The sequence below is a fragment of the Alligator mississippiensis genome, chromosome 4 (assembly GCF_030867095.1).
Source record: "Alligator mississippiensis isolate rAllMis1 chromosome 4, rAllMis1, whole genome shotgun sequence".
Lineage (NCBI taxonomy): Eukaryota > Metazoa > Chordata > Crocodylia > Alligatoridae > Alligator > Alligator mississippiensis.
This window is the reverse complement of record NC_081827.1, coordinates 130136629-130155519: the sequence shown is the minus strand read 5'-3', so window position 1 is coordinate 130155519 and position 18891 is coordinate 130136629. Positions and strand designations below refer to the sequence as shown.

At 45.0% G+C, this 18891-nt stretch overlaps 1 protein-coding gene across 5 annotated transcripts in view; it reads left to right on the top strand.

Annotated features, from left to right (window-relative positions):
- PACSIN2 (protein kinase C and casein kinase substrate in neurons 2) overlaps positions 1-18891 on the top strand; it is a 133873-nt gene that overhangs the window by 64071 nt on the left and 50911 nt on the right. For all 5 annotated transcript variants that reach the window (XM_014610298.3, XM_014610293.3, XM_059726626.1 and 2 more), the window contains one exon: positions 2510-2623. In XM_014610298.3, coding sequence (XP_014465784.1) covers positions 2564-2623 — 60 coding nt within the window. In that variant the 5' untranslated portion in view covers positions 2510-2563. The remainder of the gene's footprint in view (positions 1-2509; positions 2624-18891) is intronic.

The following is an 18891-nucleotide window of genomic DNA, read 5'->3' as shown; positions in this document are numbered from 1 at the left end:
GTGGGAGTTACAAATAGGCATGAATTGTTTTTGAAATTGTTTTATACAATACCAAACATCATATTTCTGTTAAGTAGCAGAAGATTACCTGTAGTGATGTCATAAAACCTATCAAAATGCCTTTGTCATGAGCTGTGTCCCTGAGTTTCATTTGTTGTTTCTTATCACGGACTACACTCTGCCTTGGTACCATCAAACTTTGGTTTTGAGGCATTTGGGAATAGTTGGTGTGTACATATTCTATATTACTCTATATTTCATCACACTGTTACACCTGCCTACATTTTTACATCTTGCAGACAGAGGCTGTTTTCATGTCTGTGTAGGCAGCACCTAGGTAAAATCAGCTCCAGTTAAGATATTAGAACTTTTGAAAGGAAAAAAAATCAAACTGTTTTATAGTACATAAGTGCTTTTACCCCACTTTTCCAAATAATCTGTTTCGGGAAAATAGGTAAAAACTCCGCACCTTTTAAATGTGTCAGATCAAGTATGTCTTTCCATGCAACTGTACTTTTTGTTCTACCATTTGACATGGAGGGTTTTTTTTCCCATAAAAACCTTTGTAAATGTATACATTTGTAAATTTATGCTCCTTGGTCTAGATTCTTCAAGTTTTAAATTTTCAGTGTTGAGGGTGGTATGTTTTTTCTCAAGATCTTTCTGTTGCAAAATGTTTAGTGGCCTTAAACATTGTTGAGAGGGTTTGTTATGTGTTGCTTTCCACCATGTGGCAGTACTGCTATACATTTTCTTTGAATATAGTTACCTGGCATTTGCAATCAGTAAAATATCTGAAGAGAGAAGAAAACTTATAGGTTCAATAGCTTATAACAGGGACAGGCAATTATTTCAGGCAGAGGGCCGCTCACCCAGTTTTGGCAGGCTGTCAAGGGATGCATGGGTAGTCCCGCCCCTTCACAGGTGCCCGTCCCTTGACAGGTGCCCCTGGTCACCATCTTGGGACCAGTGTCCCAATGTCTTGGGACCAATATCCCAGGGCCAGCACCGGTGGGGCCCAAAGCGGAGCACAGGCTGGCAGGGGTCTGTGGAGCTGGGCTAGGCTGCACCAGCAGGGAGAGGGGGAAGCTGGCCCGGCTCCATAGAGCCCCTGCTGGCCGGGCCCCCATGTTCCTGCCGTCCTGCTCTGGGCCCTGCCAGCATGGACCCCATGCTTCCGCTGGCTCCCGCACCTGCTTGCTCCCAGTGCCCCCGAGCTCCGCGGTACAGGCAGGGGGCAGCACACAGCCCCAACCCCCTGTTCACCGGAAGGAAAGAAGCTGGTGCTGAACATGGGGAAAAGTGGCCCCTCTCCTGCCCCATGGACGGCACTCCCTGCTGCAGGCGTGGGCAGCCCATGCGGGGCTGTCTGGAGCAGGCACAGGTAGCCCCACACAGGCTGCAAGCAGCTACAGTGCGGGGTGCTGGGCACGGAGTGAGCAAGGAGCTGCTTTTCCCCGCGCTCAGCACCTGCTTGTAACCCGGTCCCGCTGCCAACCTGGGCTCCAAGCTGGCTCCGTGCTTGCCCATCGGCGGCAGCAGCTGCGGCTCCCCCTGCTTACCGTGCCGGGCAGCGTTGGCTGCTGCTGGCCACCCGGAGCTTGCACGCTGGGCAGCACAGAAGCGGCAGTGGCAAACACTGCCCGGTGTGGCAAGCGGGGGGGCCGCAGCTGCTGTACCACGTGCAGCCCTGACAGGCGAGTCCAGAGCCGGTGCGGGGGCCCAGGTTGGCAGTGGGGCTGGGTTACAAGGTAGTGCTAGGGGGGAGGAGGGGGAAGCGGCCCCTTGCCTGCCCTGTGCCCAGTGCCCTGCGCCGCAGCCACTCGCAGCCTGCGTGGGGCTGTCTGGAGCAGGCACAGGCAGCCCCACATGGGTTGTGAGTGCCTGCAGCGTGAAGTGCTGGGCACGGGGCTGGGGAGGGGTCGCTTTCCACACACTGGGAAGGAGCCCGGAGAAAAGCTGAGCGCGGGGGAGAGTGGCCGGCACCATGCTATGCATTTTTGACAGGAACCAAGGGCAAATAAATATTAATTTTCTAAATTTTTTAGGGGGCCCACAGGCTGGATAGAATGTCCTTGGGGGCCAGATCTGGCCCATGGGCTGTATTTTGTCCACCCCAGCTTATAACCACTAGATTGATCAGTGTTACCTTCATTGTCACTTTTAAAGGTTAATATTTGATACCGGTTTTGTATATCAGGAGATGATATGGCATAACAGATTAAACTGGTATTGAAATATGACACATAATAAGATTGCTTAACAGCTTTCTAGACTGTATAAGTGGTAGGGTCTATTCAAGTGTTGTTGTTTTATGAACTTACGGTAAATGGTGCTTATTTTAGCAAGGAAACCTTACTGTTATAATTGTGCAGTTGTGTACTTTGTTTGGCACTCTTGCATATAGGAATAGCAGCTCATTTTTAAAGAAAATCAGTATCTCTCAGCCTTGCTTTGGTGTTGGATTCTGATGAACAACATTTTCATTTTTTTTTTTGTCTTTCTGCAGATTTTGAAGATCTAGTGTTGACAACAAAACACTGATTGCTCTTCCTATACAGAAATGTCTGGATCATATGATGACTCTGTTGGAGTAGAGGTTTCCAGTGATAGCTTTTGGGAGGTAACTGGAGTGTTTTATTACTAAATACTGTGTTTGTTTGCACTGCTAACTTTTTCTTTGTATTAGTCTTATTTCATGCAGAATTACTGGCAAGTAAAGGGAGTAACCTAACTGTCTAAATAAAATGTGTGATTATCTGGAGCTGCAAACAGCCTTCAGGATAGAAATTACCTCTTTAGATTTTGGCCCAGTATTGTCAAGTTGAGCTAAAAATGCTGAGGCAAATTGGCAAACCCCATTCCATTTTGGTGGTATATGGGATTCAGAGATTGAATTTTTTTAATCTTACCCTGTTAGCAAACCAAACTGTTTTCCTTTTTATAGGTAAAAAAACTGATAAAAGTTTTGGGGTAGTTTGTGCACTTGGATAGTAGAGAGGATCATGACTTAGACAACTATCACTGTTGTCTAAAAAGAGAGATCTTATTGAATTTTCATAAAGTAGAAATTAGCATGTTGCAAAGATTTAAAATTCTGTGCACAAGAAAGAAGCAGATGTTAGAGCGAGCTTAATGAACACTAATCGTAACATTTTTAGAGATACTTGAAAGTAAGCTTGCTGTTCGGGGTGGACTGCGTGAAGTGATGCAAAGAGTTGTCATGTGATTGATGCTCGTGTCTTCAAGCTTTGCCAAAGCAGAGAGAGAAATTGGAGGATGAAAACGTTTTAAAATCTCTATAACCAGTAGGGTCCTTCACTTTCTGATGGCTTGTTTTTGATGTCTGTATGAAATACACTCTCATATCGGGCAGCTGATACTTCCAGACCTACTGACTGATGATGACTTAAAATTTTGCTCCGCAGACTGAGAGATTGGATGTAAATGGTGTGTTCTTACTAATTTGGAGTAAAATATCAAAGGAGCACATAGCTAGACCAGTTAATAGTTTTCTCCTAGAAGACTATCAAAACAGATGCACTATAATTCTGTGCTGACTGCTTTTGCTTACACAGCTCCATCAAAATAATATCTAATCATGTGCATTTGCATTTGGTCCCCAGAGAAAGCGTCCTATTTAAACAGTCCTTCTTGACTGGCTTTTGTATTTAAACTATGTTTTTGGGTAGCAGCTGTTAATTGTTTCTGTTTTCTAATTCCCAGAGGGAGCTTAATACTCTTCCATTTTCAATCAGAGGCTGTTGGTATGCCTCCTGACTTCAACAGGATTTCATTCACCCATGGCATAACTTTAATATAGTGTTTTGTTTGGGTGGAAAAGGGTTTGCATATTCATTCTAACATTATTAGAACATTATGGTAAAAAAAAAAAAGCCTACAAAGCAGTGTCACAACTCTTAGGCTGTAATTTAGCACAACACAAATTGGTCAACATCATGATTAGTTAAATCATGCTTTACAGTGTGGTATTTCCAGTGTGTCCTTATGGTTACCAGATTTGCCAAAACATTTATTTTAAAGGATAGAACCCAAGCTCATGGCCAGTAGCCACAACATCATGTTTTGTCGGGTCATACCTGGGCTCTGTCTTGAATAGCACAGGTCTGACCACCAAGATACTTTGTGTTTCAATCCATGAAGCTTATCTAGTACCTATCATTCCTTGACCTGCTGTCACATGGTGTTTGAAAGGCCACAGTATGTTGAAATCAGAGAGGATTAGTGGGAAAGACCTATCACAGCTCTAAGAACAGGGAACTATATTCATGGAATAATTTCATCTTTTGTTAATGAAAGAGCAGACTTGCCCTTAAGGATCAGTTGACTCTGTCTCAGAAACTAGTAAGCTTTAAGAACTGTAATACAAGTGTATTTGCGATGTATCACAAAATTTAAATGGCTTTTATCAACGAGGAAAGAGGTACTAGACCTTTAGCTTGGTTCGTGTGTGTAATTTTTGCTGTCCTGTGAGAGAGACAAATTTCTTTATTTTCCTCAGAAAAAGAGAATGAATGCCAAAGCAGCTAGTTTAAAAAGCAAATGATAAATGGGGACAAGTGGAGCGCGAAATTTTTGAGTGGAGGCAGGTGGGCCTTGGGTTTCCTGTCTGTGAACCAGCTTTAAGAACCTAGGAAAGAAACTGAAGGTATTTTCCACTGTCCAGGATCAATAGGCTGTATCCACTATCATGCACTCTAATGGTCAAAAGCATGACTGGCATTCTTAATGCAAAATGTTCTTTAAGGCATTAAAAAAATAAAAAGCCAGAAGAACAACAAGACTCCGACCACCACAAATATGAGTTTGGTCTTCATGGAGATTCTGATTCTCTGTCACAAAGCTATGCCTCCCGTATGGAAAACCCAGAAATATTAAAGTGAGATATCAGGATGTTCAAACCCTTTTTTAACCTTGGGGAATGTATTCTATCAACAAGCCATCTTCAAGGGGCCCATTCTCTGTGTATGGCAGAATGTTTAAGTATGCCTGGATCCAGTCAGAGCAAAAGGGAAACAGTTTTTGTGAAATCCTCAGACCGTCTTGTTTTAAATGTATCCTTTTCAAGCTAACTTGAGATGACAAGCAGGCACAGAATTGTTCTTCTGTCTATGTGCCAGTCAGTTTCTTAGAGCTGCTGTGTTTTTCAAATCTACCTTCCAGGAGCAAAATCTTTAAACTTTGCCTGAGGTAGTTTGGCAAGAGATGTTTTTGAAGATTAAGGCCTTATCGAGGAATAGCAGTACTTCATTTCTGCTGAGGCACGTTTGTGTTGTGCATTAACATAGCCTTTATTCCCAGATGTACCTGATGTGAAATATTGCTTTATCCACCTCTTTTTGTGCATATCCTATAATGCCTCTTAAAAATGCATGTCTGCATGCTCACTACTATACTCTTCACATCAAGTATGATCAAATTCAGCATTGAATGATTGTGTTATTCAGGTCAGAAAAGGTTTGGTTCCAACCTACAGACCAACCAGAAATATTAATTATTTTCTCTCTTGGACTGCTTCTCCAAGCTGAATGTTTACTTTATCAGTATATCTTCTTACATATTACTACATGCTGATAAATCAATATTAGAAATTAAAATGGATTGAATGCAGGTTCCAGTCTTAAATTGTTACTGGTCTTCTGAGATTTTTCCATCACTACAATTTATGCCAGTGCCTTGTACAAAGAAAATAATCAAATTTGGAGACTGATAGTCTCGAATAACCGTTTGTTCATGTTTTTGCTGTTGATGACTGCTTTTCATGTCATTGTAAACTTCAGAATTTCTTTTAAAATTAAAAAAAAAAAAAAAGGACTTTCTCTGTTCCTGTCTCTAAAAGGACACAGTTGTGATCAGCACATCATTCAATTCTACGATATGATCTGCCCCGTTTTAAGGTCAATAACTGCACAAAAATTGAAGATAGACTACTGCCCTGATAAAATGATTTGGTTTTACTAAAGGACTTAGAGACTACCTTCACATTTTCTGACTTGAGTGTGATTGATTGAATCAAATTAGGTAATTTTAGCTTACATTTAAGTATTATGATCACCCTGCCCTAATAATAAACAGGTTTATAATTTCATGAAGTAACAACTGAGGAAGTTTTGTTTAGGTGTTTATTCAGCACCTAAATGAAATTTCCTCTGCACCAGAGTTCATCAGCTAAATTGATAACTATCCATTGATCTTTAAACTAAATGCTAAGATGGGGGCTGTTTAGCCAAAATATACATGAATTAATCATTGCATCATGTTTGTTTTTTCAGCTTCCAAGTGTTTAGATGGTCAAATGGTGTATTATGGTATTGTACTTTTTCCTGTTTGTCTTGAATATCCAACAGTGAAATGTATAGTTTACCAGAAAAGTACTTCATGTTTATAACAAATGCTGATTCTTTAAAAATGTGAATAAAGATGGTAGGTTTTTTAGGATCAGAAGGCATTCACAATAGTTCACAATAGAAAATCATTTGGCTTATTCCAATACCTAGCATTTTTTAAGGAATATTAGAAAGGAATGATATGCCTATTCTGTGTATTTCAGAGTTCAGACAATTTGGGCACATTTACACAAGCCGTTACTGCACATTTATTTAGTACTTGTTTATACAAGTACTAAATAAATGCATAGTAACTGGAATTACTGCACAATAGCTCTGGCTAACTTCTTGTAAGTGATGCTACTTTGCAGCACCGTATTAGCACTGTCCGTGCTGTGATGTGCTGCTTCTCGGTATTATTCAGTTACTGTGCAGTCAGCGTCTCATGTAGACACGCCCTTTGAGTACCTCTTTGCCATTCACAGCAGGCCCTTAGCAAGTTTAAGCATTTTTATAAAATATAAGATACTACTGCAGAATACTGAACCTTTCATTTTGTATTGATAAGCCTAAACTTATGGTTGCATTCCTTGCCCCTTCCACCCCCCAGATGAGTTGCCCATGGCTCTGTCCTACACCTTGCCCTGTCTAGCCCTGGCTGGGCAGCGCTTGTCCTGCCCCAGTCCTACTCCCTCCCTCACCGTGGGGGCCTTGATCTGCTCCCCCACAGACTTACCGGTCGGATGCTGCACTCCAAGCTGCCAGGCTGCATATGGACAGTCGATTGGCATTGGCTGATATTCATAGATTCATAGATGTTAGGGTCGGAAGGGACCTCAATAGATCATGGAGTCCGACCCCCTGCATAGGCAGGAAAGAGTGCTGGGTTTAGATGACCCCAGCTAGATGCCTATCTAACCTCCTCTCGAAGACACCCAGGGTAGGGGAGAGCACCACCTCCCTTGGGAACCCATTCCAGACCTTGGCCACTCTAACTGTGAAGAAGGTCTTCCTAATGTCCAGTCTAAATCTGCTCTCTGCTAGCTTATGGCCATTATTTCTTGTAACCCCCAGGGGCGCCTTGGTAAGTAAAGCCTCACCAATTCCCTTCTGTGCCCCCATGATGAACTTATAGGCAGCCACAAGGTCGCCTCTCAACCTTCTTTTGCGGAGGCTGAAGAGGTCCAGGTGCCCTAGTCTCTCCTCCTAGGGCTTGGCCTGCAAGCCCTTAACCATACGAGTGGCCCTTCTCTGGACCCTCTCCAGGTTATCCACATCCCTCTTGAAGTGCGGTGCCCAAAATTGCATGCAGTATTCCAGCTGCTGTCACCTCCTTGGTTCTGTTCGTCATGCATCTGCTGATGCATGATAAAGTGCCATTAGCTTTTCTGATGACTTCGTCACGCTGCCGACTCATGTTCTGTGCGGGCCGGGAGCGATCCGGGCCCTTTTGTGCACGCGGGCCGTGGCCAGCAGCCCGGGCACGCGGGGTCGGAGAATACCGGAGGCGAGCTAGAATTAGTCACGGTCGCGTAGTGGTTGATTTAAAGATTGTTTACTTACACCAAAGATGGTTGTAGTGTAGGCTGGACAGTTTTCCAGGTACAGCTCCGCTTAAATTCTCGTTAGAGGACTACGACAAATTTGTTCTTTCCCACGGAGTTGTTGAAGCTCCGTGGGTTCGGTAGTTTCTTGTACAGGAAGGGATACGTCTAGGAATCTATCGGCGACGGGGAGAGGCCAGAGGCTGTTCAGGTCTCTGTTGCCTTTTAAGAAATGCGTTGGGTCCGTGAGGATCCGATCCGATCCGATCCGATCCGATCCGATCTCTCTCTCTCTCTCTCTCTCACTCCAATTTCTCTCCAACTTGGGCGGAAACCACCCAAGCTCTTTATACGGCTAGCAAGCCAATCGCTAGCCGCCACGTGTGCATATTTTAGAACTGGCCAATAATGTGGCTCGAATTTGAATACAAATGGTGGGAACTCTTTGCAGCGAGCATTTCTTAGATGCAAAAAGAAATGCACCATGCAAAGAAAGCTACAAATTGGCGGGAAATTCTCCCTTGCACCGGGGTTCTCTTCTGCTGCAGAAAACTCCACCGTGCAAAGAAGCTGCAATTTAGCGGGAAAATAATTTAGCAGTGCTGAAGCACACACAAACAAAAAATCACAACTTTGGGTTGTGACAGTTCATCTTGGAGTCCACTAGGACTCCAAGATCCCTTTCCGCTTCCGTGCCTCCAAGCAGGTCATTTCCTAGGCAGTAGGTGGTATGCTGGACATTTTTCCTCCCTAGGTGCAGCACTTTGCATTTCTCCTTGTTGAATTGCATTCTGTTGTTTTCTGCCCATATGTCCAACCTGTCCAGGTCTGCTTGTAGTTGTTCCCTGCCCTCTGGTGTGTCCACTTCTCCCTACAGTTTTGTGTCATCCGCAGACTTGGACCTAGTATACTTCACTCCCTCGTCCAAGTCGCTGATGAAGACATTGAAGAGTATCGGTCCAAGGACCGCTTGGACCCTTCCAGGTCCATACCGACCCATCCACTACGACTCTCTGGGTACGACCCTCTAGCCAATTTGCCACCCACCAGACGGTGTAGTCATCCAAGTCACAGCCTCTTAACTTGTTCAGTAGTATGGGGTGAGATACCGAATCAAAGGCCTTCCTGAAGTCTAAGTAAACGATGTCTACCCCTACTCCTGCGTCCAGGTGTTTTGTAACCTGGTTATAAAAAGAGACTAGATTAGTCAGGCATGATCTACCTGCTACGAACCCATGCTGGTTTCCCCTCAGCATAATTTGTCCTGCCGGGCTCTCGCAAATGTGAACCTTGATAATTTTTTCAAAGACTTTGCCAAGGATGGAGGTGAGACTGACTGGCCTATAGTTGCCTGGGTCCTCCTTCCTCGCCTTCTTGAAAATGGGGACCACACTGGCCCTTTTCCAGTCCTCTGTGACCTGGCCCGTGCTCCATGAGTGTTCAAATATTCCCACCAGTGGCTGTGCAATGACGTCAGCCAGTGCCTTCAGTACCCTCGGATGGAGCTCACCCGGGCCTGCCGACTTAAATGCATCCAGTTCCTCCAAGTGCCTCTGCACCATCTCAGGGTCTACGCTTGGTAGTCTGGCGTCCTGCTGCTGCCTCTCTACAATCCCAGTGAGAGCCTTGTCTTGCCCCTCGCTTAGGAACACTGAGGCAAAGAACTCATTGAGGAGTTCAGCCTTGTCCCCCCTGTCCATCACCAATTGCTTATGCCCATTTAGTAGAGGTCCTATTCCCCCCTGGGCCTTCCTTTTACTCCCTATATATCTAAAGAACAATTTTTTGTTATCCTTAACTTGGGATGCCATCCTCAGCTCCATGGTAGCTTTGGCCTGTCTGTCTGCCTCCCTACAAGCGCGAGCAGAGGAGGTATACTCCTCTTTAGCAATCTCCCCCCGTTTCCACTTTTTATATGCCCCCCTTTTAGCCTGTATACTGCTCTGGATTTCTCTGGTCAGCCAAGGAAGCCTTTTGGCCCCTTTCCCCCTTTTTCCCCGCATCAGGATCGTCTCCCTCTGTGCCCGAAGGATCATTTCCTTAAGGCACAGCCACCCTTCCTGGGCTCCCAACTCTTTAAAACTCTTACTCTGCAGTGCGTCCTTGACTAAACGCCCGAGTTCATTGAAATCAGCCATCCTAAAGTCTAGCACTTTCACCCAACTAGTTACCTTACCCACTCAACGTCTTATGGTGAATTCTGTTATTTGGTTATCACTGTCCCCCAGGTGACCACCAATCTGTAGGTCTCATACCATGTCATCTCCCGTTGCCAATACCAGGTCCAGTAAGGCATTCCCCCTAGTGGGATCATGTGCCTCCTGCGTCAGATGAAGGTCCTGTACACAGGATAGGAACCTGCGTGAACGGTGGGACTTTGCCATCTGCGTCTCCCAGCAGATGTCTGGGTAGTTTAGGTCCCCCATGACTACCGCCTCCCTAGTTTTTATGGTCTCTGAGAACTCCGAGCAGGAGCCCCAAATCTAGTTCTTCCCCTTGGTGTGGGGGTCTGTAGCAGACCCCTACCACCAAATCCCTTTCTCCTTGACCTCCATGTTACCTAACCCTCAATCCTTCTACTTTCTCCTCCTCCGATTCCGTTTTGATAAGGGTCGATGTATATCGCTCATTGACATAGAGCGCCACCCCTTCCCCTCTCTTTCCCACTCTATCCTTTCTGTACAGCTTATAACCCTCAATTTGTACTGCCCAGTCGTGGGAAGAATCCCACCAGGTTTCTGTTAGCCCTACTAAGTCGTAGGTGTTTTCTGCAAGCAGGAGTGCTAGTTCATCCTGCTTGCTCCCCATGCTCCTACCGTTAGTGTATAGGCACTTGAGCCCTGTGACTGGCGCCTTTGTTGCCTCCTGGCTCTGCTGCCCAAAGGGCCCCTTATTGCTTACCTGCTTATTGCTTACCTGTGGTGTACTGCTGGCTGCCCCATGGATTGCAGGATATAGCTGGTTAATAATCGGCCATTGGTATCAGCCAAAAAAATATTTATCAGTGCATTCCTAGTTTGAGACAAAGCAACATTTCCTTACCCTCACGAGATACCTTCATGCTGTTGCTGTTCAGGGAAATTAGACTGCTTCTGTCTTGCAGATAAAGAAGACTGACTTTGTCACTTACTTATAGAATTGACCTCAGAGGACTCAACATTTTGTTCTTGTTTGGCTAAGGGAAAACATTACTATGAAAATTGCTGGCCAAGAATATACATAAAGTCTTGGTTTTGCTTCAGCTAGAAATTTCTTCCTTCTGTTACATAAATATACTGATCTGATCTAGGCATTAAAATGGGCAGTTCTGGTTTTGTGAAATGTGTATATACATGTACATAATAGATATGTGTCTGTCTTACCTGTGCATCTTGTTCTGCCTAATTGCATGGAGACTGAAGGTTTTATATATGAGGATCAGTGCTCTGAATAATATGTTTATTAGGAGTAAAACGGTTTTTCTTAGAAACTTTAAAAATGTACTGTTTCACAAAAGTTTACACTTTTAGATAGCTTTGCTTAGTCCACTGAGAACCAAAAAAATGGTTTGTTGGAACTAGGAACGTAAGTTTTTGAAAGGGAAATGACATTCGATGATTATTTAAAATCAAAGTCTGTATAGTTTTGAAAGCTGTAGTTCTGTACAGTCCCATAAAACAATTTTATAGAGCATAAATGTTTTGTTAGTTCTCAAAGTAAGGTGGTTCAAATCTCATTTTTCATTGACAGTTTCACTTCCAAACTTCTGGTTTTCTTAATTCTTAAATGTCTTGGGAGAATGGCCATCAAGGCAGTCTTCTTTGCTAGTGTAGCAGTAAGAAAAATTGTGATCCACAGATGCAAAGAAACCAGTTTCCATCTTGCTTCCTCAAATTAGTAGCCTTGCTGGATGCAGTATTCAAAGCATCCCAGGATTTATTTTTATGAATTGTGGGGGAAGCATCCAAAGAAGAATTCGTTCTTTTAGGCAAAATAGCAGTATTGACTCCCAAGCAAAAAATAAACAGAGGTCATAGCTGGTTTGTCTGAAGAGAAGTACAAACATGGAGAGAGAGACAGCTGCTGGGATTCCTGTAGTTGGGGTGCACTGCATAAAACAGAAATGAAGATGACAAAAAAACAAGGGCTTCTGTCTGTGGAAAATGAATAGTATGAGAAGTAGGATAAGTACTTTAAATCAGTTGAGTTCTAGAAACTGGTATGTATCCTCTCTTTAACTAAGTTTTGTTTATCATTAAAAATTTGATAGAATAATTACAGTAAATGTTCAGAAAAATTGATACAAATGATTTTCCTGCTTTTTCTAGTATTTATTTGGTTATTTTTCTCTACTGAAAGAAATGTAAATATTTTGGCCAGGAAACTTGCCTGGAGCCAATGGACTGCTGCATATTTTTATTGTGCCTTTATTTTTTTCCTTTAACTTCCCTTTTTAATGCTTTAAACTCTTCAAAAGTGAGTTTGCTTCTTTGCCTTTCTAGAACTTCTGCAAGGCTGCCAAATGTTCAACATCTTCATCAGTGACTTGGACGAGGGGGTAAAAAGCACCCTATTCAGATTTGCTGATGACACTGAGATGTGGGGGGATGTGGGCACGCTAGAAGGGAGGAATAGGCTGCAATTGGACCTAGATAGGTTACAGGGGTGGGCAGATGAGAACAGGATGGGTTTCAACACTGACAGGTGCAAGGTGCTGCACCTGGGGAGGAAGAACCAGCAGCATACCTACAGGCTGGGGAACTCCCTTCTTGTCAGTGCAGAGGCAGAACAGGATATTGGAGTCATTATTGATGCCAAAATGAACATGGCCCGACAGCGTGGGGATGTGGTCAGGAAGGCCAACCACACCTTGTCATGCATCCTTGAGATGCATCTTGAGATGCATCTCAACCAGGTCCAAGGAGGTGATCCTCTGCCTCTGTGTGGCACTGGTCAGGCCACAGTTGGAGTACTGTGTCCAGTTCTGGGCGCTGCACTTCAGGAGGGATGTGGACAGCATTGAGAGGGTTCAGAGGAGGGCCACCCACATGATCAGGGGTCAGCAGGGCAGGCCCTACGAGGAGAGGCTAAGGGACCTGAACCTATTCAGCCTCCACAAGAGAAGGTTGAGGGGGGATCTAGTGGCCTGTTACAAACTAGTCAGAGGAGACCAGCAGGCATTGGGGGAGTCCCTGTTCCCCCGAGCACTACCAGGAGTGACTAGAAATAATGGTCACAAGCTGGCAGAGGGTAGATTTAGACTAGACATCAGGAGGCGCTACTTCACAGTCAGGGTGGCTAGGACCTGGAACCAACTTCCAAGCGAAGTGGTGCTGGCTATTACCTGGGGGTCTTTAAGAGGAGGTTAGACAAACACCTTGCTGGAGTCGTTTGACCCCAGTACTTTTTCCTCCCATGTCAGGGGGTCGGACTTGATGATCTGCTTAGGTGCCTTCTGACCCTACCAACTATGAAACTATGTTATGTTGACTTTTTTGTCAGGGAATATCCTTAGGACCCAGACTGTAAAACTTGTATATTTGAAGTCAATGACCCAGATGTGTGAGGATTTGTCTTCCATAACAGTCTGTCACCTAGACCCTCTGGTTATTGATTTGCTAGAGAATAAGACAGATGCAAATACCCTTGCTTTCGCTGTTACCCAAGGTAGTGCTTCTGTCAGTTATTGTAGGAGTAATAAAGGCCAAATTCTGTGTACTGAGTTGAGAATATTTGACTTAAGCTCCCAAATAAGATTTAAGCCATTCCCAGGGTTTTTGGAACTAAAAAATAAACTCTTCTTGTCATCTCTACTGGTGTTTTCTTCCTTACTGGTAAGATTTGTTAATACCTTGAGAAATATGAAACCATAAACACTTATTTAGGAAACATACAGTGATCCACATAAAATAAGCAAAACCCAAACAGTGTGTTGGGGGATTCTTGACTCCTGTAGTCTTGTTTAATAATTACTTGTACTGGGATTTGCATTTGCTGTTATATATTCTCACCCATCTAAATTCTTTTGAACAAATCTTATTAGATTTTGTGACCAAATAAATGCCTGCTTTAGTCCAGCAAAGCCCCTATTTCTCTTTTAGTCTGGCAAAACAAGTCTGATGCTGTCTAGTGGAGACACGTCTGCTCATATTGTTCACAATCCGAGAGGTAAATGTGGAATAAGGCATGACATCTGAAAAGATATGCTTTGAATTGCTCTTCCTCCTTTTAACTTGCATTCCTTGCCTACCAAAGCCCAGCTACCTATCCACTCAGCCTGGCCCGTAATATGTGCTTTGCTCAGTTTGTAAGCTTTACCATCAGTTTAATAAAAAGTAGTAAGTATACAGTGAAGAATAAAGGACCACCTTTGTATACAAATAGCTTTCTGCAACATTCTGCAGTAGAGCCTGATTTTTTTTTATATCACGCGTGTTTGCAGCCTGCTTAATTCTCATCCTGTTGTTTATTTAAGATACAATCACTCAACTGTTTGCTGCAGCTTTTGCTTCAAAGGGCACTGCTTCTCAGATTAGCTAGAGCTCATCAGTTGTTCCATGTAGCTGAATAGAGAAGAAGAGCTCTAGTGGCTATGGGCAGAAGTTGCACATAAAATGGTTTAAGTGATCAGAAACTGATTTAAACTTGAACATAAGCTCAGTGTACATAAAACAGTTTCAAAATGGCCAAAACTGTGTTAAGATTAACCTGGTTGAATGTAGTATCAGACTTAACTGAATTGGGTCAGTCCAGTTTATGGAACTTCTGTCCCATACCCTTTCCTGGCTTAAGTTTTAAATCAGAGTCCCCCAGTATCCCAGCATTCTTTTTAGCCTTGGGGTGGGCTGTCTGCTCCAGAGAGCAGGGCTGGCCCTGCCCCTCTCCTCTCTAGCTGGAGCTCTGGCTGGCTGAGAATAAGGTGGAGACTGCAGGTGCAGCAGCGTCTTCCGGGCTTCCCCTCCCTTGCCACTCGCTGCTCAAGCAGAGATCTGCCCCTCTCTCCCTCCCTCCCCCTCTCCTACAGCATGTACCCCAGCCGGCATCTGGTCACGGTCACGCCACCCCCATGCTAGCTAATGCTAAGAGATGTCTCTATGTATGTCTCTCTAATTTCACTGGAACAAAGTCAGACAGAACAGGGCTTTTTGGAGCTAATCAACAGGTCAGCTGGTAATGTCCATCTGTTTTTCTTTAAAAATGCTTTGCAAAAAGGTGTTTAAGAACAGCTTGAACTCAACTGGGGACTGTGCAGGCCGGGGTGGGGGTTTAAAACCCTCCCTAATCAGAGTGTCCTGCTCAGGCCTGGCCATGCCCCACACCCCCCAGCTCAGCGTTGTGGAAGGGAAGGGAAGGCTCACTCTAGTGCCCCTGGCTTCTAGCCTGAGCCACTGCAGTCATATGCCTGCTTTTCTTAAATCAAAAGTGAATGTCTGTCCACTTGCAAATCAGTTCAATCTCTGCAGGTTAGACTAACCTGCAAAGACTGGATCACTTCAGGCTCTGGCTTTTTGAATGTCTGTCCCCAGCCTTGAAGTAAGAGCTATGGCAAACAGCTAGTATACTTCAGCAATCCTGCACAGTTGCTAACCGCAGTTATATATATCCCTGGCTAATTCACAAGCCCTCATCTTCAGGCATCTTAAGAATTGACTCAAAGAAGAATCTGTGTTCTGTTGTACAATTGTTCATATTTATAGTACAACATTGCAGTATAATATTTCATAGAATCATAGAAGTAGGGTCGGAAGGGACCTTGTAGATCTTCAAGTCCGATCCCCTGCCTGGGCAGGAGGGAAACTGGGCTCAAGTGACCCCAGCCAGGTAGGCATCGAGCCGCTTCTTAAAGACCCCCAGGGTAGGAGCCAGCACCACTTCCCTTGGAAGTTGGTTCCAGATCCTAGCCGCCCTAACTGTGAAGTAGTTCCTACGGATGTCTAATCTGAACCTACTCTCCAACAACTTGTGGGCATTATTCCTTATTATCCTGGGGGGCGCTAGGGAAAACAAGGCCCTCCCCCAAACCCTTCTGGTCCCCCCTAGTGAGTTTATAGATAGTCACAAGGTCCCCCCTCAGCCTTCTCTTGTGAAGGTTGAACAGGTTCAGGTCCCATAGCCTCTCATTGTAGGGTCTGCCCTGCTGTCCCCGGATCATGCGGGTGGCCCTCCTCTGGACCCTCTCAATGTTGTCCACATGCCTCTTGAAGTGGGGTGCCCAGAACTGGACACAGTACTCCAGCTGTGGCCTGACCAGTGTCGCGTAGAGGGGGAGGATCACCTCCTTGGCCCTACTTGAGATGCACCTGTGGATGCACGATAGGGTCTGGTTAGCCCTGCCAACCGTGACCTCGCATTGTTGGCCCATGTTCATCTTGCAGTCAGTGATAACTCCAAGATCCCTTTCTGCCTCTGTGCTCTCAAGAAGGGAGTTTCCTATCTTATACGTGTGTTGCCAGTTACTACTGCCCAAGTGCAGCACCCTGCACTTGTCCGTATTGAAACACATCCTTTTTTTGTTAGCCCACCCTTGCAACCTATCCAGGTCTTTCTGCAGTTTTTCCCTCCCTACTAGCGTGCCCACCTCACCCCAAATTTTAGTATCATCAGCAAATTTGAACAGGTTGTTTTTCACACCGTCGTCCAAATCGCTGATAAAGAAATTGAACAGTGCGGGCCCAAGGACCGAGCCCTGGGGGACTCCACTGCCCACTTCCCTCCAGGTCGAATATGACCCATCCACCACCACCTTCTGAGTACGACCCTTCAGCCAATTAGCAATCCATCTGACCGTGTAGGCATCGATGCCACAGTCGCCTAGTTTTTTAATGAGGATGGGGTGGGAGACGGTGTCAAAGGCCTTGCTGAAGTCCAGAAAGACTACATCCACGGCGACACCTGCATCCAGTGCTTTTGTGACCTGATCGTAAAAGGCAATCAGGTTGGTCTGACATGACCTGCCCCTAATGAAACCATGCTTGTTGCCCCTGAGCATCATCCCTGATGCCGGCCCATCACAGATGTGCTCCTTGATGATTTTCTCAAAGAGTTTCCCCAGGATTGAGGTAAGACTGACGGGCCTATAGTTGCCCGGATCCTCCCTCCTCCCTTTCTTAAAGATGGGGACCACGTTGGCTATCCTCCAATCATCTGGCACCTGGCCCGAGCACCACGAGCCCTCGAAAAACCATGCCAAGGCCCCAGCAATAACCCCTGCTAGCTCCCTCAACACCCTGGGGTGGAGAGCATCTGGACCTGCTGACTTGAACATGTCCAGCCCCTCCAGAAGCACTCTAACTTGGTCCTCCTCAACCTTAGGTCTTGAGGCGTTCCCCTCGAGTCCGTCTTGAAACACGGTGGGGGAGTCCCAGTCCCTGCACAAGAAAACGGAGGTGAAGAATTTGTTAAAGATGTCTGCCTTCTCCTCTGACGCAACCACCAGATTGCCCAGCGCATCTTGCAGGGGCCCCACATTTCCCGGTGCCTTCTTCATCCTCCCTATATATTTGAAAAAGGACTTTTTATTATCTTTGATCTTGGACGCTAGTCCTAGCTCTATGTCCGCCTTAGCTTTCCTAACAGCCCCCTTACAGGCCTGAGCAGTGGAGGTATACTCTTCTTTGGAGAGAGCCCCCCTCCTTCCACCGGATGTACGCCGCCTTTTTGGCAACCAGGCATTCCCGGACTTCCTTGGTGAGCCAGGGAGGCTTTCGGGCACTCTTGCCCCACTTGCTTCTTGTTGGGATTATCACCCCTTGGGCCCCGAGTATCGTCTCCTTAAGGAACGACCACTCATCTTTGGCACTGAGTTCCCCTGCCCTTGAGAACAGAATTTAACAGAATAGAATTTATATCTTAGTATGTATCAAACCTAGTACCTGATTGACAACCAGAATTAAAAATAGGATAGAACTATTAATATAATAAATTTTATAAATACTCATAGGTACTAGACTAAAGTTTTTGGTAGTCCTGCATGGATGGATAATAAAATATAAGGTGTTTTAGCTTTGAAATTTGGATTTTCTCTAATTATGAGAATGATTCTCTAATTATTAAAATGCAGCACATCACCACTTTCAATACTACAAAAAGTACAGAGACAGTTTTTGAATTTTGAAATACACAGATGCAATTTAAAAAGTGGTTTGTAAATTCAAACAAGCATTAAATCTTGCTAACTTCATCACCAGAAGCCAACTTCTTACAGCTACAGCCCAAAACACACCAAATGGATCCAGACATGCAAAACCTGCCAACAATATCTCCAGTATGGCGATATCTTCACAATAAGTATCTTCATCAGGGCACCAAATGCCCTGATGGAAAATACGTAGGAGACACCAAGCAACAACCGCACACCAGAATGAGTGCACACCGAAAACCTGTCAAAGACAAGAACACCCAGCTACCTGTCTCCAGTCTCTTAGGCCTGATCCTCAAAGGGAATTTACAAACCACTTTTCACAGACCAGCCTATGAACTTCAGTTCATTAACCTCCTGGATACAGAAACTCATGGACTCAGTATAGACATGGGAATTTTGATACACCACAACCTGCCAGACAGCTGACTCCCCAAGTACCTCTCCACTTTTACCTGCTACATCCCCTTTCACCCCCCCCCCCAAGCTTGTCCCTCACCCCCTGATGCCTCTATTTCCATTTTCAACTGACTAGCTTTCTTGCCTCCATTGCATGCCAGCCTCTGGCTTCTTTACTATTCCTTCCATCCAGGAAGAGTGCACATACCAACTGCAGATGCTTCCTCAGCCTGATGAAGGGTTTTCAACCCAAAAGCTTGCTAAGCTATATTTCTCCAACTACTCAGTTGGTCTATTAAAAGATATCAGACTGACCCAAAGAACCTTGTCTGCCTGGTGTGTGATTCTGCAGCTCTGTATCTTCCCTGCACTGTGGTCCATGCCTCACAGATGGCATCCCAGGCAGCTAAGCTGAGCTCACCTGGAGCCTCACAACTCCACTGCAGCCAGCAAGCCACGGGCCTCTCAAATATCTTAGGGGCCT